The sequence below is a fragment of the Crocodylus porosus genome, unplaced genomic scaffold (genome assembly GCF_001723895.1).
Source record: "Crocodylus porosus isolate Cpor-Errol unplaced genomic scaffold, CroPor_comp1, whole genome shotgun sequence".
NCBI lineage: Eukaryota > Metazoa > Chordata > Crocodylia > Crocodylidae > Crocodylus > Crocodylus porosus.
In genome coordinates, this window is record NW_017728886.1 from 79,134,253 (window position 1) to 79,160,949 (window position 26,697).

The 26,697-nt window shown below is 42.8% G+C and overlaps 1 protein-coding gene across 3 annotated transcripts in view; it reads left to right on the plus strand.

The window, feature by feature from the left end:
- Window positions 1-26,697, plus strand: part of CTNNB1 (catenin beta 1) — a 35,381-nt gene that overhangs the window by 228 nt on the left and 8,456 nt on the right. For 2 of the 3 annotated variants that reach the window (XM_019537413.1, XM_019537409.1), the window contains exons 1-12: window positions 14,450-14,519; window positions 14,921-15,148; window positions 15,304-15,557; window positions 15,662-15,900; window positions 15,989-16,190; window positions 16,446-16,590; window positions 19,504-19,607; window positions 19,692-20,030; window positions 20,304-20,462; window positions 21,730-21,849; window positions 23,460-23,610; window positions 23,700-23,821. In XM_019537413.1, the coding sequence (XP_019392958.1) occupies window positions 14,507-14,519; window positions 14,921-15,148; window positions 15,304-15,557; window positions 15,662-15,900; window positions 15,989-16,190; window positions 16,446-16,590; window positions 19,504-19,607; window positions 19,692-20,030; window positions 20,304-20,462; window positions 21,730-21,849; window positions 23,460-23,610; window positions 23,700-23,821 (2,076 nt within the window). In that variant the 5' untranslated portion in view covers window positions 14,450-14,506. Of the gene's footprint in view, window positions 1-14,449; window positions 14,520-14,920; window positions 15,149-15,303; window positions 15,558-15,661; window positions 15,901-15,988; window positions 16,191-16,445; window positions 16,591-19,503; window positions 19,608-19,691; window positions 20,031-20,303; window positions 20,463-21,729; window positions 21,850-23,459; window positions 23,611-23,699; window positions 23,822-26,697 lie in introns of those variants that run through there. The other variant, XM_019537421.1, reaches the window with a different exon arrangement.

Sequence of the window (26,697 nt, forward strand, 5' to 3'; positions counted from 1 at the left end):
CCGGCCGTTGTGGGGCCCGCGGGCCCGGGTGGGCGCCGCCCCTCGGCACAAAGGGCTGGTGCGGTCCCTGGCGGGCGCGGGAAGGGGCCGAGCCAGGGCCCCCCTTTCCCTTTGTTCCGCGCTGTCCCCTCTGTAACCCGAGCCGGGCTCCCGGCGGGCAGGGCAGGGCGCTAAGGAAAGCGGGTTTGTTTTGAGAAAGTATCCCTCAGCCAGGGGAGGGGCGGGGGCCGGTTTGCGTTGGGACGCGTGGCAGGGCTGCAGCACCCGGGACGGGGGCACAAGTGGGGCCCCGGGACGGGCCGGCAGAATCCCAACCCGTGGACCCCGGGGCGATGCCGCTGCGCGGCGGGCGGGAGGGAGGGAGGGAGAGACAGCAGTGCCGGGAGCCTGCTCCGCTTTGCAGCCAACTTGGGGCTCCCCGGGCTTTTGTGTGGTGCAGCCGAGCTGGCCGGTCTACCCTCCACTTCGGCAACAAACCCTCCAGACAGTGTGTGTGAAGCCGGAGAGGAGGCTGCTGCAGACTGGCGGCGCGGCTGTAACTGAAGTTGTGCTTTTGGAAGCAGTTCACAATAGTTTGGGTTGGGAATAGCAGGATGGTGGTGACAGTGCAGGCGGCCGCAACGAAACTTTTTTGTTAATAGCATAGTTTAAACTGCCTGTTGTGAATAGGACATGCAGAATATGACCTCACTCCTTAGTATTTTAAGTTTCCTCTGCCCTTGAGCTGTGTTTTGCTTGATCGAGGTTCTGTAAAACAAACTTTGGTAAGAGAAACTAAGCTTAATTGGCTCCCTGATGGACTAGTTGGGAGGGGGAAAAACGGTGTGTGTATTGGCATGCAACTAGAAAAATCGGTGTGGCAGTTGAGCTGCAGTGAAGTAGGTTCAAAACCAGGCTGCATTGAACTGTGCTGCAGACTTGTACAAACCCATTAGTCCAGGGAAGCATGTGTTTCTACTGAGCAAAATTATTGTAGTAAAGGATGGTGAGGTGGGCTCAATATGTCTGAAACTTAGTCTGTGTCTAATTACAGTGCCTTAAAACAACCCCCCCCCCTTTGCTATGCCTTTAAACTATTTGGATTTTGTTGCTGCTTTGACATTGAAAGGTCTTCAGTAATGTAGCTTGCAACCTAAGATTCCCCCCTGCCCCATTTTCTCAAACAACAAAATTAACTCTGTCATATCGGCAAGCCCTTAAACGTAGGGAGTTACTAGCTATGATTGATATAGTGAGGTTTTTCACCCTGCTCTTTGTTTCTGGGGGTATGACTGTCACTTTCCAAACCCATTAAAAATGGAATCTTTTGGGCACAAACACCCTTCTTCAGGCATAGGAAGAGACTCCCCCTATGCCTGGAGAAGGGTGCTTATGTCTGAAAGCTTGCAAAGAACAATTCTTCCAACTGTTTAGCTGATCTAATAAAAGATCTCACATCTACTCAAAGAACCTTGTCTGGCGATGTCCTGAGACCCACAAGGCAACAACCCTTAAAAATGAATTTAATTTATAGCAGTAATATAGTCTGGCTTTCGTAGCTGATGGGAATAATTACTTGGATAACTGTCAGCATAATATACCAAACTTGCTTAATACAGTATAGTGTGAGCAGATGTCAAGTTCATTATCATTTTGATGAATGCAGGCTCCATGATGAGATGACATAAAAAGAACTGGAGAAAACAGCAAGTTTTCTCAAGGTAAACATTAAAAAAAAAAAAAAAAAAAAAGACTAGACCACCATACTCTAGGTTGTATGCCACACATCCTCAGAGGCTTAGAGCTAAAACCCTAACATTTGGGTCTGCTATGAATAAGATGGGGATAAATGACGTGAACTAGATGGAGCATTATTGCAGCAGTGTGGTCTAGTACAAAACCAAATCACCATGATTTGTAGTACAGTACAGTAGTATGTTCTTCATTCTGTAGCACTGAACCAAATCCTTAAGCAGTTCCTTGATAAAGCTAATATTTGAGCAGGTTGGTGTAGGCTTCAATTGGCATCACAGAATTCTCAAGCCTGCTTCTGCTGAATCAGAGAATTACTTTTTTATTAAATGAAAAGTGACACTTAAATTTACTCAATCTTGCCTGAATTATTTAATACAAATGCATTTGTTCTAGGCACGTGGTACCCCCTGACGGAATCAAAATTGAGCTAGTATATCTAGCTAGGTATATCCAGGCTGGAACTGGAGGGATTATAAAGTTCCATGTTATAGGGCATGTATGACCTAGTTACAAATATTCCAAGCCATATCTAGTCCTTATAGTATAGAGCTCTGTAGGGTAATGCCAGCTCTGTCCTGGCAACAATATAGGTGCCCTCCAGTGGTCAAGAATCTTAACATCCAGCAGCTATTGAGGAAGTACTATAGCTTAGTCAGTCTTGCTTTAATTCAAGGAGTGCTAGTAAAATAAGCTTGGTCTTGGTGTCGAGCCTCACTCGGGCGGTTCTGTTTTAATAAGCATCTAACTTTATGTAGATAACTTTTTTCATTATAGATTTTACAGCGATGGAATAGAATTGCAGAGCAGTTACTGCCTTAATTTCACAGTTTCTCAGATATCCTGTGGGCATTCTCCTAGTAATAACATTGATTCTAACAGCTATCAAGTTTTTAAGCCACAAAGACTAATGGTTAACAGCTATGTGGAAGGCTGACTAAAATAGTCCATTTTTGTGTACAGCTTTAATTTTATTTCCCCCCCCCCCCCCCCGTGGCAATTTATAGAGCTTTGAGGGTGACTTGTGAGGTACCACAGAACAGTGAATCTGTTTGCAGATTGGGATGAGGACAGACTCCACAGCCTCTTATATAACCTGTTAGAACTTCAATCTTTTACCTCTGTTGCTTTGCAAACTTTGGAAAGTGACTGAATAATTGTAAGTGGTTACTAAACTAGCAACTTCCAGCAGGACTGTTTTAAGATGTCTGTCATAAATCTGAAGAGTTCTATATTTTTGGTTATCTCACATGTAACAGTTACATCAACCAATGCAATATCAAACTCGAGCGGACTCTTATTTTAAGGGATTACTGTACTACTTAATATGCCTGACCACTAGATCTTTGAAAGCCAGAATCTTGTTTGTCATTACCAAGTAATTGGCCTCAGATTTGAGACTTTTGGATGGGCACTCTAGTATGAAAAATACTCACTCTCAACATCATGGAAATGAGTAACACTGGTGTTCCTTGTGGCAGAGTAGTTAAATTTGCTGGAAATATGGATGTATCTAAGTGGAAATATAAAAATAATGCAGTTAGTCTGTGAAAGCAATTGATTAAACTTGCCAACATAAAATGCACAGTAACTTTAGAAAGCCATGTTGCCAAATTCAGGTTTATAAATTAGTACTCCAGAAAAAAGATACAAGGTGCAAAAGACATCGAAATCTGTTTGCATGTTATCATATTTCTGTATATTTGGATGTAGAGTCTAACCAGTGTGCAGAGTTGAGTATATGACTTGATTGTTGGTCACACATTCTAGGCAGCTGTACTCCTGGGGTATATAACTGCCCACTGTATATTTTAACATTGCCGATTTGGTAAAATTGATGATAAAAAGCTGTCCTTCAGAACACCAGCTATTTTACAAATATGAGCTGCTCTTTGCAGTCTGGACTGTTTGAGTACTGTTGTAGTTCTGGCATGCAACTGTTAGGTTGTACAGAAGGTAAATGTAGTGACATTTGAGGTGTTATATAGGTAACTATATCTCCTTGGAATGTCGCTGCTATTGCATTGGCTATCTAACTTCCAAGTCCTGTAACTAGATTTTGATACAGTATGTCAGTAAACTAGCTGTACAGTGTTAATTGCTGGGTGATTGGTTCAGTTTATCACTCGGAATAGAAGGAATGATTTCATGCAGCTTACTGTAACTCCTAAAGCTTGAACGGGATAAGTGCAGCAGGCCTTTCCTTGGATAAAAACAGTTGTAGCTTTAAAATGGCATGAATTCCATGAACACTTAAAAGAGCTGCAGAGCACAAATACCAGCTTTACCTCCCATAGTGATATGGGCAAGGGACTTTGACTTCTCATTCTTGTTCTCTGAGTCATAGATGACTTGGTGAACAAAAAAGCAACCCGAACTTCCTGCATAATGCTGCCAGATGGCTATGAAGTTGCCATGCCAAATATCCACTTATCAAAACAGCATTCTTTTGGGCATAACTATCAATTTGGAGTGTTGATGTTAAAGAATCTGCAAGTCTTGAGTGGATTATTGCTTATTACAAACCATACAACTGCTACTTGTTCTGCTTCTGTGGTATAAGTATTATACAATTACTGTATTCTAAAGCATACACTGCTTTTCTGTTGCAGTCTGAACTGAGTTGGCATGTGTATACTTCAGGTTCTCCCTTAATTGCCCTTCATTGGGTAAATCTGGCAGTGTTGGGGGCCTGGACTAATTTTAACTGGGGGGGAGGGGATGCAGCTTGTCTGCTGAGTCAATGCTGGTCTTGGTATCCTAATAGATAGGGGGGGTAAGTGGGGAGTTTTACCTCTGTACCTCAGGATACAGTTAGGTTTATTTCTTCCATGTGCAAGAGGCAAAAGCATCAGAATTTGCTGACCACCTTGGGTAAATAACAGAGGGAAAGCATTTTGCTATATTAAAAACAAAACTGAACAGGCTACGTAATGGGTTCTTGATGCATGTAGGAACTCTGGATTTTGTACAGTTTGAGTGCCGATTTAGGCATTAAAAACTGAAATAAGGGATTCTGACTTTCAAGGATAATAGTGCTTTGTTTGGTTTAGGGGAGACTGGTGGTCAAGTAGCAGGTGCTGGTTCTATAGTAGTTGTGTTGTGTGGTGTCCCAAATGTGTGTAGGGTGACTAAGTCTTCACTTGCTTTTATTTGGACTGGTAAGTCGAGTGCAAATGTGGTGCCAGAATAGTGTAATCTATGTTTTGGGTACTCTATTGTGAACAGAAATAAGATTTAAGCCTGAGAAAAACCATCGCTTTTGTTAATACAGGCTGCCAGAATTGCATCTATCCAGTCCAGATTACACTTAAAATTTGAAATTCTGTTACTGGCATTACTTTTTTATCTTGATTTGTAAAGAAGTATGTTAAACTGTTCTGACTTGACCATGTGTTGCTTTTCACTTGAATCACTTAGCCTCTGACCCTTGTAGAAAGCTAAAATGTTGAATAAACCTTTCTAAGAACCATGCAGTGGCTTTTTTTGCCCTTTCATGGGCAATATGTGTTCTGTGGTACAGAATCATAGGATAATGCAAAGTAATCCCAGTTCAGATCTTTAAGAGCTATATATACCTGCTAGCTTGTGGCCTTGCATGAGAAAAGTTCAGAAATCCCCCTTCACAGTACAACCAATCCAACTTTAGAAAAATGTTGGTGGGACCACCCTGCATGTTCTGGCTCTGGCATCTTACAAACCTGTAGGACTGGTCAGAGGTTATAAGGGAGGGGGGTGCCTAACAATGTGAACAAGAACTTGAAATTACCAATTGAAAGTGCATCTACAATAAGTGTCATTTGGGTTGACACTAGACAAATTGGTTTGAAGTTGTACAGGACCTAAAGGCCTTGAAGCAAGGATTTAAGTGATCTTGTCTGTGAAGGTCCCTAGCAGATTCCAAACCACATGTGAAGTTTGGAAGCCAAAACAGCTGATGTGAGAGCAGATCACTTCCTAGTTGGGAGTCTGTTTCAGCACATTTGCACTGCAGGTGACCAAGGCAGACTTGGATGCTGAAAAATACCGTAGTCAAACATTTTTGCTAAATGGCATTCAAGCTTGATTTTTTTTTTTTTTTTTTTTCCCCAAGAGTGCACCTGCTGCTTCCCCTAGTTGCTTTCTCTCTTAAATGGCTTTTATGAACTTGGATAAAAATCCTTCTCTGCTTTCTGTGTACACTGGGTAACCTGTACTAGCTCATTGTGTGTAGGTTTTTTGTTTTTTTTTTTGCTTTGCTTTGCTTTTTTTACAGCAGCCTCTAAATGCTTCTAGCATAGCATCCAACTGAAAAGCATTTTTATAGAGTTGGAAAACTGCTGATAGCTACCATATGACCCCTCTTTAAATGACGATCACCTCCAGTGTGGAGCACCTTCAAGTACTAGCTAGGTAACATGAAGGCAGATTAGTTTGACTACTTCAACTTAAAACTCAAAATGAACAGTTTGATTTATACTTTGTTTTAAAGTAATCCATCTTGCATAATACAAAGAATGAATGACACATTTTAATATAGAAGGATTAAAACTGGAATTGAATGCTGACTTCTCTCTCTTTTTTTTTTTTTAACTGCTTCATTTAACTTGATGGCAACCTACAATTAAGTGGCCATTAGCTTTCAATTGCACTTTGAGGTTTTTTTGTTTTATTTTATTTATTTTGATTAAGTTTACAGCACTCATAGGCCTTGGACTTTAGACAAATGGGGTATCTGAGACTATAGGACTAAGACCTCCTTACCTATAGCTAGGGACCTATCTAATTCATAGAGGCTGCCTCTACATTTCATGGTCCTGGTACATTGTATGCCACTATTTTTGTGGCAGAGCATGGGGGGGGGGGCGCTGTGCCTCTGGCCATGGACTCCAGGAGTTGCACCCCTCCCTGGAGATCTGACAAGTGTCACCTGTCAATCTGAGGTGGAGTGGGACTTCTGAGGGCTCCATGGGGGGCTGGGGGGGGCACTGCTGCCAATTTTCTCATACAGCCCCTGCCCTGCTCCCCCCCCACTGGCTCGCTGCTGTTTTTTCCTGCTTTTTCATGGTCCCTGTGCTATTTTGCAGGGACTGGGATTTTTCACAGAACCTATCAAATTTGAAGTTTCTGCAAAAATCAGGAGTTTGATAGGTTCGTCTCTGTTGGAAGAGCATTTCACTTCTGTATAGGGTACATGGAGGTGATCAGTGCTTTGTCTGTTACCTGGTTCCATTGTATTACTCTCACCCTCCAAAGCAAACCTACTCCAGTAAGGGGAGAAGATGCATACTTTCATATAGTTAAGTCTTGTGTTCTGCAACACTTTCAATCTGTATCAGATACTAAGTGAAAGCTTCAGAACTGAAGCTTCACTTGGCTCTGTAATCCTACTATTGATTGTACAAAGTCAAACCTCGTGCCTGCCTTTTGGTGGGGTTATCTAAATGAATCTTTCTTAGGTAATTTAGGAAGAATATTAAATGGCTGCAATCAGCCTATAAAAAACGTAATGCTTCAGGACTCAAAGTGGTAGCATGGGAACCATGCAATCCATGAGTTAACTTGGGCATTTTATACTATCAGGATGGATGGTGGGGGCAGGTTATGGTCTATAGTTGCAGTGGGGTGGAACTAGTGATGCTTCATAACACTAAAAATACACTTAACCTTAATGCCATTGTTGACAAGGGGGCTTAGTCAAACTTCACAAAGCTGCTCCAAGACAGAAGATCATCAAGGACCTGATAATAAAATTCCTTGCGCAGGTAGATAACTTGCAAGAGCAGCCCTGCTGACTTCAGAGGGAAGACTTCTGTATAAGTGGGTACCACAAGCTACACATGGTGCATGTACACCCATTTGCATGCTGTTAATTTTGCAGGCTGGTGGGTTGTTTTTTGATTCTCAGATCCTGGAATTAAAAAAGCTGCCTCACCTCAGGACTCCAGCACAGGTGCTGGCCCCACCCTCCCCTACTCCACCTGGATCTATTTGCCATGCTCCAGAGCTCACGTGCAGGGGTGCCTGGGGAAATAATAGCAGCAGCAGCATAAATGCATGCTGCTGCTTTTTGTCCTGTGAGAAGTGTGAGCTTCCCCTGTATATGTGTACTTGTGGGGATGTACCCAGTGTGTGCAATGATGAGAGCTATATCTGAATAGTAGCAACCCCTTGCTTCAAAACTTAACTTCTATTTATTAATGAAAAGTAGATGTTAACATGGTGGTTAACTCTTCTTATACAGGCCAGAATTTCCAAAAATAGAGCCCTACATTAGGGGGAGGATGGAGTTTTCAGACCAGCCTGTGTAAATTGAGTACAAGTCAAACAGCTGTGAAAGGCCAGATTCTGGTGTGCATTCTGAAAATGCTTTTCCTGGCTGAGATTGGTGGGAATAGCTTAGACTGTTCTTTTTAACCTAAATCACTTCTTAGATCTGCTACATCACTATTGTATTTGACCTTGTGCTCTCTCACAAGGGCATTGAGCTACTAGGATAATTCTCCTTCCTCCCTCCCCCCTCTTCAACATAAGCATTTTAAGTGGGTATAACTTGAGTATTTCAGAGGTTTCTTTTTAAATCCTTCTCTTCAAAATTGTTAGAAGTAACTTAAAAAATGAAGAAAGGCTAAGTCCAGACTTCTTAATTTTAGAAAAATTTTCCACTTTGACGTGTTTCATATTGATGCTAGTCTTTCTAGCCTTCCATGCTCACAGGAAATGCCCAATGCTCCAGGACTTCTAAAAGCAATCTGAGAGGCAGTACAAATGTTTTGTGCTGGGCTGTAGATCAGGGGCAGCCAATTATTTTGGGCGGAGGGCTGCTTACTGAGTTTTTGGCAAGCCATCAAGGGATGCATGACAGGCAGCCAGGGGCAGATAAATATTAATTTTCTAAACTTTAGGGGCCTCACAGGCCAGATGGAATGGCTTGGTGGGCTGCATCTGGCCTGGGGGCAGCATTTTGCCTGCCCCTACTCTAGGTAAAGACTGTTGGTCCATGATCTCTCTAGGAATTAGAAGCTGGCATGCAAAAAGTGTTGCATTAACTCTGAACTGGCAGTTGTAAAAATCTTTAGTTTTGGAGACCTTGGCCCTAGACTGCTCTTGATTTCAGGTTTTGGAAGAAGGGGTTGCATGTGCCATTTTCTTGTTCCCATATAAGGTTTCTTGTTCTTAATTGGTGTGTAAAGCACTTTCCAGGTACAGGTCCTCCAAACCTTTGGTTGGTTTCTTTTTTTGCTCCTCCCTAACCTTGAGGCTTATGTTTAACATACATGAGCACTAGGCATTCCCCCACAGGACAGGGGAGAAGAGTGTTGGCTACTGGAATGTGATGGCTCAAAATGCTTTAAGTGCGTTGTTGGGAAATAGTGTGAGAATTGACAGTGTCTGTATTCTCACACATGTACAGACTAGTTTAAGGGTTCTCTTTCGTTCTCTGTAGTTGTGTGGTAGCTTAAATCATGGTCAGATCCCTTGAAGGGATGCCACTTTTCGTACATCAAAAAAAAAAAAAAAATTTACAGAATTGCTGCTTAAACATAAGAACTGAAAGAATGTTAAATGATCCAGACTATTTTTATTCATATTCAGAAGCAATACAAATTAGGTGCTTTGTTAGAATGTTCATCACACAACTTTTTAAACCTTTTTTCTTCATTCATGGGGATGTCCCATCTCCACAAAACATACTTGTCTACCAGGGAAATTTTACAAACCCCTATCTCTCTTCTACATTATCCAGTAGTTGTCCTTAGTATAAATCTGAATCTACATGTGTTCTTTGCTTTCTATGAGCTTAATTAAAACTAATAGTTGGCTCGGGCTACGTATTTTACCTACTCTAGGGCTCCTACCAATGTTAAGACATTGAGCTGCTTCTTAAGCACAATACTGTTTACAGCAGGGGTGGGCAGTTTTATTTGGGCCTGAGGACCATGTAGGGAGTTCTTGAGCTATTACAGGTCAGGTTGGCACCCTTCTTTCCCCCCATTACAACTCCTTATGGGGCTTTGGGTGGGGAGTGGTGTTCAGGAGTGGGACAGGCAGGATCATGGGATTGGGTCACAGGGTGGTAGCAGCTTGGGGCCTGGGCCAAGCTACAATTTTCTCCTTGCATAGCCTGCTCTGTGGCAGTGAGAAGGGGCCATTGACCTGGCCTGCGCATGTATCAATGCACATCAAGCTTATTCTGTTTTTAGTATGCTAGATTTGTGTGAACACTGCAGTTTTTTTAACTCTAAAAAGCCTTGGTGCAGTCAGCCTGAAATAGCAGTTAGTTTAATCTGTTACAGGCTGCTCCTGTTTTGTGCAGGTTGAGTTGCATTTTGGCCTGAGACATTGGTACAATTTGTGTACCATTGAGAGAACAAAGCTCAAATACATGCAGTGTTTCTGTTTTTTAAAAAAAGCGCTTGACATGTAAAACTTCTAATGGGAAAAGGCCTCTGTCTGCTGTCTGGTTTAGTTAAGTGAGTTGTACAGGGCTAGTACTGCTGCTTTTAGCCTTCCTCGTTAAAACAGCATGTTCATAAAACTGTTTGTTGTGTTAGTCATTCACAGAGACAGGCACGTCACAATTTTTATCTTGTGCTGCTAGTAAGGCTGTATGTCTTACAAAAGGGAAAAGACTTGAGCTTAAGTTACATAAACAATCCAGTCTGAAAACAGATGAAATTTTTTGCAGATTGTGCCTTAACAAGGAAAGGATTTATAGGTTGGATGAGAGAACCCTTTACAGGATGCATGCACCCTGCAGGCTGCCAGCTGGACAGCCCTGCTGTAATCTGGACAACTGAAAATGTGTGGTGGGGAGAGTGTGTGGGTGGGGGGAAAAGGTTGTGTCCTCTGGGCTTCTGTCTGGCTGCCACTTACCACTCCCTCTTCTAGCTGCTGCAACTTGCCTCTGCCTGGGAGGGTGGTGGGGCAGTATGGTGCTGTCTGGGGCTGTGGAGGAAGCAGGCCTCAACCTGCATTGCAGGAGGTGGGGGGCATCCATTGGGATCTACTGCATGCCCTGTGGGCTGTTCCTTGCCTGGTGTGGCCCCCAGGGCCTTAAAAGTTGGACAACCCTGATTTTACAGTGTAGATTTTTATTTATCAAGAGGATTTTCATTAGGAATCTTAGAGCTGTATTCATTTCAGCTGGAAGGCTGGGGTACTGCATCTGCAATGTTGTCTTAATGCCTTTTGAGCTCTGAAGTTAGTGGGGTATGAATGTCTGAACAATTCCCCTTTTGCCTCTTTTTTCTTTTTTTTTTTTTTTTTTTTAACCTGAGCTCCTTAACTTATGTAGCTTTTAACTTGCTCTTGAGCTCTTTTGAGTTTGGCAACTCAACTTTTAAGCTAAAGTTGACTTGCATACAAAGACCTACACTTGAATGGTACCCTGTATCTCCAGATGTACATTAAAAGTACATCTTGTTTTCTAGAAAAATACAAAGCTAGTAAACTCTGGCATGAGTAAGTGAAGTAACTAACTAGTCCTCTTAGTGTACAGATGTAGGGAGGGGGAGAGAGCATGGTAATTGGCCTTACTTGCAAAAAAAAAAAATAAAAAAAAAAAAATCTGCAAGTGTGTTCACTAATTTAATGATGATCACAATCTTAAATTGATAACTGCTGAGTCTGTCCCACAGCTTTTGGTAGGGTATTGCTGATGAACATGTTCCATCTGGTAAAACCTCCTGGGCCTTAGGTATAGAACATCATTTTATTTTAAGTTCTTGTTTCATCTCTTTTGGCACATGGAATCCTGCTGCAGTTAGCAAGGAGATGTATTTAAAAGGAGCATGCTTGTTCCAGTGTAGCTAATGTTAAACTTACCTTTCCTGTTAGGCGGTTTTTTTTAAAAACAACTTTTGAAATTGTAATGGTGACCAAAATTTCTGCATTAATGGGTTTTTTAGTAATGAGGCAAGAATTGTCCATGTCTAGTTGAATGGCATCAAATTGAATTGGAGCTAGGCTTAAAGTAGCTGGTGCAAGCATATGTTGTGCAAACCAGAAGCACAGTAGACCTGGTTCCAGGCTGCCTTTTTCACAAAGTAAAACAGTGTGTGTATTGCTTTCCCCTCAGACCAATTATAAAAATTTGCCCATTTCCCTTTACTGAAATTGTTACTACTTATCTTTACCCAAAGTAAATCATCAGTGTTTTTGTTGTTTTAGATTTTGTGCAACAATGGACACATTCAAAATAGACTGAAGACATTGTGGCTCCTTTTAGCTGTAGTAGTGTTGGACTCAAATGGAGTAGGAGCTCATTTCCTCTTAAATCTAGCAGGCCAATCAACTGCTGTAAAAGTTCTTTCACAGATAGATGCAGTATGCATGGTAGCTAGTTCCAAGTGGTCATGCTGTTCCTAAATGGCAGAAATTCAGGGGGAAACCCTGTCTGGTTGCAAATAGGTGCTCTGAGGACTCTTCCTAGACAGAGCTACTTAAATGGTACAAAGTCTTTTTTTTTTACCACTGGAAGAATATCAAAATGGAGATAGCAGTGATTCAGCAGCTATCACTAATCACCTGGAACTGGAACTTTCAAATACTGGATGCTGGATTTATAAAACTACCAGGCCTACAGTCTAGAGCAGTGTTTCAGTTGCATCTTAAGGAATCATCTTTCCTGTTAAACTTACTCTGTAACTGTGCTTGATAATTCAAACTACCCCTTGAAGCAATTATGCTTACTATGTAGTTACATCCAGCCAAGCAAAGTGGTCTCACTTGTAACTTCATCAACAGAAGCTGAATGCAAAAGGGAATATACAACTAGCTGTAAAAAAGGGACTTTAAAATATTACCTATACATAGTGGTGATGTTGGTATACAAGCTTCTTGGCTTTGGGTCAGAGGGAGGGATGTATGTGGTAAAGCTGTTAGGCCTCATTTTAAATGATGCATGACTGGCCATAGCTATGCCATAACCCAATATTTGGGACTTGTGGCTGGAGACAGGTTAAATAACTCAATATGGGTGATAGGCTTCTAGTTCAACCCTTTGTCTGCCCAAATACTGCTACTTCTAAAGTGACACTTCTAAGACTTGACTTGCGTGGAAATGCACAACCATGGTTTTGTAACTGGTTCAATTCCTTGTCAGTTCAGAGCATTGCTGTGTGAACAGTCATTACTGTTACTTGGCTGCGCTAAGGGATAATGCACTACCTACCCCTGGCCAGGGAATGGGTGCATCTCTGGTGGGTTCAGAGGAGGACTTGAGTCTGATCTAAACAACTGCTGTTTAGAACCTCATATCTAATTTAAGCTTGCACTAGAGTTGCTTAGCCCTTCTGAATGTTGTCATAAAAACTAGTATCTGCTTCCTTTCAGTCTTAGCTTGATGGTTAGTAGTTCTTGAAGGAAAGGTTGGATATCTCCTTTTCAAGATTAAAAATATTATTTAGAAATAAGGGTATCTGAAATACAAACATAGCACACTAATGAATATGTTAGATGGAAATTCTGTACTCTAGGTCAGCGGTCTCCAAACTTTTTTGATTGCACGCCCCTATCAGTAAACTTTTTGAGCGTGTACCCCAATATATGTATATTTATATAAACAGAAGTTCTAATACTTTCTTCCTGCACCCCAACAAATCCTCTTGCACACCCCCGGGGTCTGTGCACCCCACTTTGGAGACCACTGCTGTAGGTGACATTGGCTTGGTTTGATTTCAGCAGGTCATTTTAAACATAATGCTGTTGCAAACTGGAAGGGTAAAATACTTTCTCTCAAAGGGAAGTGACTATTTTGTAATCTCACTTGCAGTAGGTGGGCTAGAGTTGTCAATAGTTTTAACTTGTTAAAATTCTAACAACTTTCACCCAGTCTTAACCCTCAGTCTTAAGTTTGTATATTCTTTACAAATACTGTCTGAAAAAAGGAAACTATCCCTATTCAGGTGCATTTAAACTGTCAGGGAATAATAGAGAAGGGCATGTCAGCTCTGTCCAAAGGAATAGTAGGGGCTTGGTGGTTTAGGCTTTGTTTTTAGAATTCTGTGGGTTTGATTTTTAAATTTATTCCCCAGGAATGCATACTACCTACCTGTTTTTTAATAAAGGCTAAATTCTCAGTTGTGTGGGTTTTTTTTGTTTTTTATACCAAGTGGAGAATTCTTAATTTTATCTTGCCCACTTTCATGGGTGGTGGTCTACTTTTTCCCATTCCTTTCTCCTCCTCTTCCCCCCCCCCCCCATTTTGTGGTTTGTGTGTGTTTTTAGCTTAACTGATATAAGACTGATTCCTCAAGTCAGACAACTGCTATAGGTAGGGGTGGGGAGAGTCTGCACCAGAAGCAGATTAAATAGCATTGTTTGTGTTGCTCCAATTAGTACAGAGCCCCCAGCTTGGCTTAAATGCTTGGTTGAAGGTTCGTCTGAGAAATTTTTGCATGCTGCAGAGGATGAGAAATAGAGAAACCAGCAAATGACTTAATTGTTTTCAATCTTCCATTCTTTCTTCTGTAGTCAACTTTCTCAGGAGGTAATGTTCTCCATACAACTTCTGCCAGCAGAAAGTGTGCCTGGATGTGGTTTCAGATGTTTCTGCTCCTACATTGGATGCGTGTTCTTTTAAATAATGCCTGGGCAGTATCTAAATCCTTGGTTTTGTATGTGTCCATAGTAGACTACTAACCTCTTGGGATAATCCCCTTGTCTAACTTCAGCCTCTTGTACTAGCTTTCTACAGCTTCTGAGATCTGATTTTCTCTTTTCTAACTTTTTCTAGGGTCTCTGAAGTACAGCAGGCCACAGTTCTGAGCGGGGGGGGGAAAAAAAAAGGAACATGGCTACTCAAGGTACGTGTGGTGCATCACACTTTGTCTTTTACTTCAAAATGGTTGTAGCACTATCCTCTCTACTAAAATATTTAAAGGTATGGCAGAGAGAGCATGAATTTGTAAGCATACTTGTATTAAGCTTGCTGACACAGGCTGAGAAGCAGGTTGGTCCTTTTCCTGGAATACATGAGGAAGACCGAAGGCCTGAATGTCTGGGTCACAGAATCAAGTTACTGCTGAGGTGCTAAGTACTTGGGTTGGTTTAGGCTGCTCGACTAGATCTATTTACTTAGGTGGTCAGGTTTGCAGGCTTCTGAATTGGTCAAGTGGTGAAGCCTCAGTCTGAGAACTGGGTCGCAGTCTTTTAACTGTTCTAACTTGAAGTTTGTCTGAAGCAGCCATATTTGTTCTTTTTGCAGCTGACTTGATGGAGTTGGATATGGCAATGGAGCCAGATAGAAAAGCAGCAGTCAGTCACTGGCAGCAACAGTCTTATCTGGACTCTGGTATCCATTCTGGTGCCACAACAACTGCTCCCTCTTTGAGCGGCAAAGGGAACCCTGAAGAAGAAGATGTTGATACGACACAAGTTCTGTACGAGTGGGAGCAGGGGTTCTCTCAGTCCTTCACCCAGGAGCAAGTGGCTGGTATGGAGGGTCTCCATTGTATTGTTGGCTTTATTTTAGATGACTTGCAAGCTTGGCATACAGTGCATATAATTGACACCCTATCTTTTGGGATGGTATTTTTTTGGGGGTGGTTTTTTGAGTAGGCATTTAGTAACTAATCTTTCCTCCGTCAGATATTGATGGACAGTACGCAATGACTAGAGCTCAGAGAGTACGTGCTGCTATGTTTCCTGAAACACTGGATGAAGGTATGCAGATCCCATCCACACAGTTTGATGCTGCTCATCCAACTAATGTGCAACGCCTGGCTGAACCATCCCAAATGTTGAAACATGCTGTTGTTAATTTGATAAACTACCAAGATGATGCAGAACTGGCAACTCGTGCCATCCCAGAACTGACCAAACTTTTGAATGATGAGGACCAGGTATGCACATACTTATTTTCTTAGTAGCCAACTTGTAGGATTCCTTTTAATTGACCTGAAAACTGAGAACTTGTTTCAAACTTCCTTATTTTTTTTTTTTTAAGGTGGTGGTAAATAAGGCTGCAGTTATGGTTCACCAGCTGTCTAAAAAAGAAGCCTCTCGCCATGCCATCATGAGATCTCCTCAAATGGTATCCGCCATTGTGCGTACCATGCAGAATACAAATGATGTGGAAACAGCCCGTTGTACTGCAGGTACACTACACAACCTTTCACATCACCGTGAAGGACTGTTGGCAATCTTCAAATCGGGAGGCATTCCTGCACTGGTGAAAATGCTTGGGTATGTGGACTACCATCTTAACATCTTATCTGTTATTACCAGTAAGTAGATGGGAAGTACTCACCAGGTTTTGCTGGCTTTTCTGTAGGTCTCCTGTGGACTCTGTGCTGTTTTATGCCATTACTACTCTGCACAATCTCCTCTTGCATCAAGAAGGTGCCAAGATGGCTGTCCGTCTTGCTGGTGGGCTTCAGAAAATGGTTGCCTTGCTCAACAAGACAAATGTTAAATTCCTGGCCATCACAACAGATTGCCTTCAGATTTTAGCTTATGGGAATCAGGAGAGCAAGGTAAATGATGTCTCGGAGTCCTAATTGGGCCTGTTTGAATGGTGCTATGATAACAGATAGTACAACATGGAAGATGTTGGTATTTGACCTTACACTAAGATCTCCAAATATGTCACCTAAAATGTTAGAGCTAAACTCTCACCCCAGATCACTATGTAGCCAGTGAACTGAGAATCTGCCATTAGCAACAGTCTTTCTCTGCACCCAGAGAACTGAATGATAATTGAAAAAGAGTACTTTCTTTGTTTTTTGCAGCTGATTATTCTGGCCAGTGGTGGACCTCAGGCTCTCGTTAACATTATGAGGACCTACACTTATGAGAAACTACTGTGGACCACAAGTAGAGTGCTGAAGGTGCTATCAGTCTGCTCTAGTAACAAACCTGCTATTGTTGAAGCTGGTAAGTATCTTTCATGGGACCATGTAATCTTAACTACTGTGTAGTAACCCAGTGGTTCTCAGTCTTAGACTCAAAGCATCCCTCCATAACTTGATTCTGAATTTAGCCCCTCAGTCTAGTGGGGAGATGAAGTGAGTACTCATAAATCCATTCCTTTATTTAAGGTGGTACAAAAGGGTAAGTAGCAATAATTAGAAGACTTTTTTTTAAGCTGGATTGCAGGAAAGCCTTGCTGTTTGAGAGAGGAGCAGCCTCCCAAAGGAAGATACAGGTCTGTAACTTTGAAGTAAACCAGAAATCAAACTTCCTGAAAAATAGAGTAGTGCAGCATAATTTTGTCTCAAATCCTGTGTATAATAAACCCCTCTTAAATCATTCCTGTTTCTTGGACTGTTTCATCATGATGCAGTTACTTGATTCCCTGTACTTTTTTAGCATACACACTTAATGAACTCCTTCCCCTTGATCCCAAGGGGTTTGTTGCAATGAACTTATACTGTACTTCTCTGGAGTGGTGAGTAGTAAAATAATACTTTTTCATTAGTTCTTTACACCTTTTATCACAATCAGAAAGCCAAATAAATACAAGAGTATTAAAGCAGTCTCTATTAGGTGGTTCTTTGGATATAGAAAATGTTATGTTTACTTAGTGTGTAGTATTGATTTCCTGTGCCCTTCCCTATCTTCCCCCAACAGCTTTGGACAAAAAGTGCAAGAACTGGATTTGCATTTTTCTGTAGCTCACCAGAGAATTAATTTTTTTTTATTTAAATAATAATTGGGGCTTGTGAAGCAGCAGGTTTGCTTTGCTTAGCACAGGACTCCAGTGTTGCTTGTCTTTACTGCCTTCCATGAGCCTGTCTTGCAGTAAAGGGAGGGGGTAGCATGTGCTGAACTAATTGAAGGTCCCCTTCAGGGCCCTGGAATGCATGCCCTTTGTCCCATCCTGCATGCTCAGCAGGAGTGGTGGAAAAGCTGCAAGATCCTCTTTAAAAAGTTCTCCTGGCATGCAAGTTGAGAATCCCTGAGGTAGCAAGTACTGCATGCTAGAGCATGAATTGATCTTTATGGAAATAAGGAAATCCAGTAAAAGCTTCAAATTCCTTACTCTCTTACATCAGTACTTCCTTGAGATGTAGTATGTATCAGAGAAGTGCCTGACTTGAAGACTACATCTTAAAGCTGTTAAGCTGTAACTGGAACCAAGATGCATAACTGTTTTAAATGATATGCGTACTTGGCAGACTAGAAACCCACACTGTAAAGCAAATTCAACTTAGAGGCTAAAGCAGTGATTCTCTGCCAGAGTGCCTTAAAATACTTTAGAGTGCCATAAGGAGCTGCACAACATTAGCACTACTAGATATGCAAGCATGCTTGCACAAGAATTGCCCACAGATCTTGAAGCAGAATGCATAGTATTGAAAATAGCAGCCTGAAAGATCACAAGAGGTCAGATTGACAGACGCTCATTTTGAAGGAGTGATTGAAATCTGATGCCAACCATCATGCCTCCTGCCATGCATGTTTTAATATGCACAGTGCGTGGCAGGAGGCATGATGGTTGGACTTGCAGATCAGATCCCAGCTGTGCCTTGCTTGGGAATCAGATCCCAACTCTGTCCTGCTGGTCTGTGTAGAGTAGGGGTGGGCAAAATGGTGGATCTGGCCAGTGACTGGACTCATTTCCCAGCAGCCTGTGCTGACATTGCTTTGGCCAGTTTCCATGGAGACCCCAGGAGCGGCAGGGCTGTGACATGGGCACAGTTTCCATGAAGACTGGCCTGAGCAGCACTGCCAGGGCGCATGGCTGGATGGAGCTGTGCCAGGGCTGGGATTTTGCAATGGGGACAGCACAGGCTGGAGCCAAAGAAGAGCTACGATCTGCTGCTTGTGTGCCCCAGACTGGTCTTAGGGGAACCCAGGCTCTGTGCTGTCATGACTTCACCACTTCTGGCATTCCCAGGATGTAGGCAAAGGGCTTCTGGGAAATAGTCTATTATGGGCCCAATCTGGCCCATGGGCTGGACTTTCCCAACCCCTAGTGTAAAAAGAGCCTGGGAACCCCCCTACATTGACAAGTTTAAAAGCCAGGTTTCCCTCCTTGTGGTGCTATTAAGTCCCTAAACATATATGGGTGGGTTGCAATTAATAGTCATTTAGTTGCTGACAGACTTGGGGGGGGGGGACGGACACTTTTTTTTTTTTTAGCAGAAGAGATCTCATGTTGGTATGACCCAGCTCCCCAGCATCTATATAGCCTGGGTGCTTCAGTGGGGCTTTCTGGCACTTTTTTTTTAATCTAATAGTTTATTGAATCAAAGTCCTGCTGAAACATCTGTATAGACCAGGTGCTAGGCAAGCCAGGTCAAACTAGCACAGTGCCTCTTCTGGGTATGTGCTGCACTCTGTAGGAGGGTGCACCAAACTGAAAGTTTTAAATTGCTGAGTTTTTAACTTTTGTAAGCAACTATTGTGTCCAAAATGCAGCATCTGCCAGGGGCCTTCGTTCTTTGCAGTGGAAGAATTGTTTTTTCTGTGCTCAAGAGTGAAAACTAGTAACTGATGCTTTCCAAGGAGTGACTTCAAGCTAACAAGGATTATCTTGCATCTGAGGGATGCCTTGAGTCTAAAAAGGTTGAGAACCACTGGGCTAAAGCATAACTTGCTACTGAATCTCTAAACACTCTTCAGCCTAAGTCTGACAAGAGCAGGAATCTGACGACAAAGATAGGGACTGACCTAGTTTGGTACCAAACTCCCTTAAATCCTATCTTGAATTCCATGGGAATTTTAAAAATCCTTACCTGCTCATGAAAGTAGTTGACATCTTGTGAGATGAAGATCTGTACAACTGCTGCTTTCCAAAAGAAGGTTGCTGGCTTAATACTGAAGTATCACATCTTGTTTTAGGTGGAATGCAGGCCTTGGGACTTCACCTTACAGATCCAAGCCAGCGTCTTGTCCAGAATTGTCTTTGGACTCTAAGAAATCTTTCAGATGCTGCAACCAAGCAGGTAAGTGCTCTTTACTAGAGATCAACAACAGCTCTGTGTAAAATTAAGATTTAAAACCATCCTTTTTTCCCCCCCTTGCTGCAGGAAGGAATGGAAGGCCTTCTAGGAACCCTTGTTCAGCTTTTAGGATCAGATGATATCAATGTTGTAACCTGTGCTGCTGGCATCCTTTCCAACCTTACCTGCAACAATTACAAGAACAAGATGATGGTGTGCCAAGTCGGTGGCATTGAAGCTCTTGTGCGCACTGTACTTAGAGCTGGAGACCGGGAGGATATCACAGAACCTGCTATCTGTGCGCTTCGTCACCTCACCAGTAGACATCAGGAAGCTGAGATGGCTCAAAATGCAGTACGTCTGCACTATGGGCTTCCAGTAGTTGTTAAACTCTTGCATCCCCCATCTCATTGGCCTCTAATCAAGGTAAATGCTGTACAAATGGGTAGTGCTTCCCTATATCTTATTATTAACACTTTAATGTGGCCTGTGTGTGTTTAATTAGCAAAGCTCAGTATGATTTTTGTGTTTCTATATGGCTGCAAAACAGTGGGGTGTATGTCATAACTGATGTATGCTAATGGGTAGGAAGATTGAGCAACTTGTTAGATTTTGCAGGGGTTGCTGTATATTTTTTTTTTTTTTTTGTATCAAGTGTACAAGCTCTTCAATCCTCTTTCTTTTCCCCTCCAATTGCAGGCTACTGTTGGTCTCATACGCAATCTTGCACTCTGCCCAGCCAATCATGCCCCCTTGCGTGAACAAGGTGCTATTCCACGGCTAGTTCAGTTGCTGGTCAGAGCACATCAAGATACCCAGCGTCGTACTTCTATGGGTGGAACACAACAGCAGTTTGTGGTATGTGATCCAAATGACTTGGGGTGGCTTTTCCCTGTAATTGAGTCTGGAGCACACTGCTGGAAGGTCTAGGTAGGGTGGACAATATAGATTCTGTTAGTCTTTTATTTTAAAAAAAAAACAAAACAAAAAAACAAAAAACCCAACCTGCATGCCTGGAGCTTGTTTTCATTAGCCACTGGGTGCTAAGAAAAATGTGTACTTGTGGTGTGTTTTTGTACACACTAATATAATCCTGTTAAGGCAAGCTGTCTTGTTTGAGAATACAGTTCTCAAAGCTAGATTCCATAGGAGAACAAACTAGACAGAATTGTGTGAAAGTGCATGATGCCACACCACTGGGTGATTAGTTAAAGATCTTTTTAGTTTACTACATTGCATTGTTCAGTGAATCTGAAACATGACACTTCAATTTTCTGTATACTGTGCCCATTTGGATTGGGCACTATATGAGGTGGTAATGTGGCTTTTTAAATGTGTATGCTATAGCACTAGGTTCTCCTGTGAATTTGTTTGCCCCAGGCAGTATAGGTCATGTAACCTGGTTTAAAGATCACACAGCTTGCAGTAGCTACTATATTGCAGGAAGTAAGTGCTGCACCTGTATGCCAAGGCAACTTCCCACTTCCAGGGGCGGCGGGGAATTGGTATTTGGTAGCGCAAGAACTCAGGCTTAAATTCAGTTGGAGCCAAGTACGGCTTCAGTCAATAGTCTTTTCTTTTAGCCCATAGCCTTGCTAAACAAATTGTTTGTTGAATCACAAATTGTTCCAGTTGCAATTGAGTCCTTCTGCAGAGAAACCATTGTCGGAGACGTGCGGACTAACAAAGCACTAAAAGCTGAAATACATCTTTGCAAAGTTGTTTGTCATGGTGATAATGTCTATTGACAGTCTGTTATCCCACCTTCTTGTAGGATTAAATGGATGCTTGCTCATCAAATTATTATGTCAGAACCGTGCAAAATCAGGATTTTTTTTTTTTTTTTAAACTTCACTTCCATTTGACTTATCCCACTCAGAGGCAGATCCTAATGAGCACTTATGAATGGGTTGGGGGAGGAAAACACCAGCTAGTCCTTTTAAAACCTCACTCAAATCTAGCTGTTAGAAGGATGGCTGCTTGCTGTTTCAGTTTGTATCAATAAAGACTTGCACTGCATAGGATAGTGCTGGAGCTGACCACTGGTGACAATCTGGCTAGCCTATGGCAGGCTCATAAACTGCATCTCTCCCAGGAATTTACAGAATTCTCACTCTCTACACAGGAAGGTGTGCGCATGGAGGAAATAGTTGAAGGCTGTACTGGAGCTCTTCATATCCTTGCACGAGATGTCCACAATCGAATTGTAATCAGGGGTCTAAATACCATCCCACTGTTTGTGCAGGTAAACTAGTGTTACTCTTCTGCTTGTCACAGGGATCACATTATTTCCTGAGGCTTCTGTTGCCTTTTGTTGCATTTACATTCTGTGAGCTCCCTGGGCCAAGCTGCCTTATAGGTCACTATCAGGGCTAGCGTGACTAGTGGAATTAGTTCCTTCTTTGTGGTCTTTTGAGTCCAGTTTGGTTTAAGTATAAGGCAGGATTAATTTGTGGGTGTTAAGCCCATTATGCACTACGGTTGGGAGGAGGGCTACTAACTTGAGTAAGTAATCAGCATGGGTTCATCAAAGGCAGGTCCTGCCTGACCAACCTAATTGCCTTTTATGACTGAGTAACTAAATCTTTGGATGATGGTGTCGCTGTGGATGTAGTCTTTCCTTTGACACTGTCTCTTACCCCATTCTGGTCAATAAATTTAGGTGACCTGGCATTGATGCCTGCACAGTTGGATGGGTAAAAAATTGGCTGATGGAGCATACCCAGAATAGCAGTGGATGGGTTGTACTCAACCTGGCGAGGATGTGAGCAGTGGGGTACCCAGGGCTCGTTAAACAGGGCGGACCTGAGGACCATCTTCATCAGCAACTTGGATGAGGGGGTGAAAGCACACTGTCCAAATTTGCTGATGACACTAAGATGTGGGGTGAGGTGGACACTTGAAGGAAGAGAGAGGCTGCAACTAGATTTAGACAAGACTACAAAAGTGGGCAGATGTCTATACTGGACCCCATCCTATTCTCAAGTGCAGCATGCTGCACCTTGGGAGAAGGAATCCACAGCATGCATACAGACTGGGGAGTTCCCCTCTTGAAAGCACAGAGGTAGAAAGGGATCTTGGAATCATTATTGACTCCAAGATGAACATGAGGTGCCAGTGCCAGACTGCAGCCAGCAAGGCCAGCCGTACCTTGTCATGCATCCAAAGGTGCATCTCAAGTTGGTCTAGAGAGGTGATACTCCTCTATACGACTTTGGTCAGGCCGCAATTGGAGTGCTGCGTCCAGTACTGGGCGCTGCACTTTAAAAAGGATGGGGCCAGCCTGGAGAGTGTTGCTTGGTGAGAGGACAGTGGGACAAGGCCCTATGAGGAGAGACTGAGGGACCTGAACCTGTTCAGCCTCCACAAGAGGAGGCTGAGGGGGACCTGGTGGCTGCCTACAAACTTACCAGGGGAGATCAACAGCAAATAAGTGGAGCCCTTTTTCTCCCCAGCACCACCTGGGGTGATGAGGAGCAATGGTAATAAAGTGATGGAGAATAGGTTTTAGGTTAGAGATCAGGAGGCAATATTTTGCAGTTTAAGGTGGCTAGAATCTAGAACCAGCTTCCTAGGGAAGTAGTCCTCAGCCCTACCTTGGGCAAATGCAAAAAGAGGTTAGATGATCACCTGTCTAGGGTGTTGTGAACCCAGCATTCATTCTTGCCTGTGGCAGGGGGTCAGGCTAGATGATCTGTTCAGGTCTGTCCTGACCCTAGGTACTGTGAAACTTGGCTGTTTAGAGGATAGCTAAGACTGGCAGTTGCCTGTCATCTTGCTCATTGAAGCTCTTAAGGTGGGCTTCTTTTGATGCCCTGCACCTTGTTGATAGATAATGTCTGTCTCTGGCTTTAGTTGCTGTATTCTCCCATTGAGAATATCCAGAGAGTAGCTGCAGGAGTACTGTGCGAACTGGCTCAAGATAAGGAAGCAGCTGAAGCCATTGAAGCTGAAGGAGCTACTGCTCCTCTAACAGAGTTGCTTCACTCTAGAAATGAAGGTGTTGGTAAGTGAACTAAAACTGAGACACTTCTTAAAAAATGAGATTTTCTTTAGTGAAAGGCCTCTGGCTAAATTCTTACTCTTCTTCAATAGCAACATACGCAGCAGCAGTGTTGTTCAGAATGTCTGAAGACAAACCACAGGATTATAAGAAACGGCTTTCAGTTGAGTTGACAAGCTCCCTGTTCAGAACTGAACCAATGGCTTGGAATGAGGTAGGTCACATTCTTGTACCGGCCTTATTTTCCCTATAAGGCCTGATGCCCCCACACTTCTGTCTTCTGTGCCCCATAAAACTGTTCATGATTGAGTCTGTTTCTCTAAGCTTTGCCATAGCTGTATTTTTTTTTTTTTTTTTTCCCTGTAGTACATTGTCCATCCATTTTGGATCATATTCTTTCAGTAGGAGAAAAAGGGCTTTAAGTATGATGTGCATTTCTCCTGTAAGCTGGAATCATCTAAGTATTGTCTAGAGTGTTAAGAGATGACTTCTGCTGGTCTCTGAAACAATTTGACAGGTTATTGGTAGCTGTCAAAGACGCTATTGTAACTTATTTCTTTGAGAGATACTAATGAAATAGCTGTGTTCTTTGCTCCCTTAGGCCTACCTTGGAGGGATGTCAGGCCACATTATTTGATAGGTTTTAGTATATAAGTTATAACTGGTCAAAACTGTCAGACTGAAAGTTAAAGGAAGCACTGAACCCTAAACTTAACTTACCCTCTTAACCAGATCCACTTCTAGGTATTAAGTGGAGCTAATGATGTTAAATGCAAATCTTTGCTGTTCATGGCAGTTGCTCTCTGCTCTTAACTAATCTTTCCTTATTTGGGTCAAATATCTTCTTTATTAAAAACTACTTTTCAGTCTTCTGTACAAGAGTTGCAACAGTCTGACTACATTGGTCATGTATAAAGTGGTTCATACTGCTGTTTTTAAATTATTACCCACCCTAACAAACTGTCCTAATTTACCTTGAATGAACTTGCAGTGAATACTTAGCTCTTTAGTAACTGTTTTAACTGGCCTGTGTGTTTTTTAGTATTTTTGATCCACCTAGACACTGGGCACTGACCTCAATCCATGTTGTTGCATTTAATGCAGTCTGATCAGGATGCTGTGTGTTTGTGCATGTAGTATTTAGCTGGTGTACTTGCAGAGGTAGCTGGTGTGTTGTGTGTAGTTTGTTTTTTTTTTTTCTTTTTCCAAGGTCCTCAAAGACCTTTTCCAGCATTGAAGTATCTTAAGCCTTCACTGTCTCTGGGAGATGGAAGGGAAGGGGGTGGAGGTTGGCTTGTGCCACTTCCAGAAAGCCTGGAGTTGGCAAAGCTTTCAACCATTCTATTCTCCAGGCATTAGGATGAGAATTCTTCCTCTTCCCCATGGGAAAGAGGAGGTAGTGTATTGTATTGTGTTAACTACTGCTCTCAGTCTAGCATAGTGAAGTCCTTCTGGGGGACAGCTGCTTTCACCTAGGAAGGTGTTGGTTTGATATGACACATTTCTGCTCTCTTAGGCAGGGGTAGGGGGAGCATTGGGACTGTTAAGTTGGTTTGTTGTTTTCTCTTTTTCCTCTTGGGACACGCTGGAGTTGGCCTTCAGAAGGGGCAGACATGCTGCTCATTCCACTTGGGTGTTAGCATTTCTAAACAAGAACAGATTCAATCTTGGCACCATCTTATGAGCAAGACAGCCCCTCTCTGTATTGACAAGCCCTGCTGACTAAATCATTATCTTTCCCAAGGTAAATGGCAGCTGGTGAAAAGACGGCTGGTCAGACAGCCTCAGATTTGCTTTTGTTGCTGAGAACTTTTTTCAAATCCTCCTGGGTCTTTAGTTTAGTTGAGACTCGGAGCAGCTTATCAGTACCAGGCACCATTGACAAAGGGATGTGGGGTGCACAATTGTGTGCACCTTCAGGAACTGTTCTGTACATGTTTGGAAAAGTTCTTGGACATTTAACACTAAGCTAGGCTGAGTAGAGACAGCTGCTTTTACCATATGTTGCTGCCTTCCCTCCCCCCTCTGATTTAGCATGGAAGAACAAAGGCAGACACTGTAATGCTCATGTGAGTTTGTCTGGGGTGTAAAAGATTCCTGTGAGCTGAATCTCTGGCTTATGGAAAACCTGTTTATCTGGTCTAGGTTTTAGGCACCCCTCTTTCCCATTACACAGCATGCAACACATGCCACCCCCAGCCTGTCCTACACTGCATGTGGCACATGAGGCTGTTCTGGTGCATACTGCATGTGGTGTATATAGGGTTCAACTCGGTGCCATGAGCAGTGGTTTGGTGTCTGGTGAACCAGCCCTGCACATGACCAGCCCTGCAACCCCAAATTTGGGCCCACAGATTGTACCTATGTGCCAGAGCAAGCATGCTGGCCCAGTGCCCAGACACTGCATGTAGCATGAGCCCTGGACTGTAACTGGAATGGGCCTGTGTGGGACATGTGGCACCCTGCCAGACTTTGGTTCTGGGGTTGGTCTGGGTCAGGTGCACACTGGCCCTGTATGCCAGGGCCAGTCTGATGTGGGCACTTCCATGCAGCACATGCACTGTGTAATGAGTCTTTAACTAGGGCTGCTTTGAGCTGTGCACTGCATGAAATGCCTGTGCTGGATTACCCTGTGCACTAGTCCAACATATGGAGCTAGTCTGCAGGCTTAATCCAGCCAGCTGATTTGACCCTGTGCCCCTTATCCAGACCTGTAGGGATGGATGCATTTGACACCTGTCTTACATGACTGCCCAAAAGTCTTGGGTGTCCACTGAATCAAAACCCAGTTAAAATGGCGCTAAAAGTGGTGTTAAGGCTGTTTACTAGGGAACATACTCTCTTCAGTCTCTGAGAGCACAAGTCACCACAGTAATCGGGTTCAAATGAACTTGCATGAAACTAAACTATTCAGCACCAACTGTCAGGTACTTACAGATACAGTGTTGAGTCCTGGTGGACAATGGCTGTGCAGTTGCATTTGTTTCTAGCAGAAGTATTCCCTGGAGCTCAACTAACCACCTAAACATCACAAGGCAGAACTGCCTGATGCACATCTGTCACCTGAAGTAGATGCAACTTATCACTTTT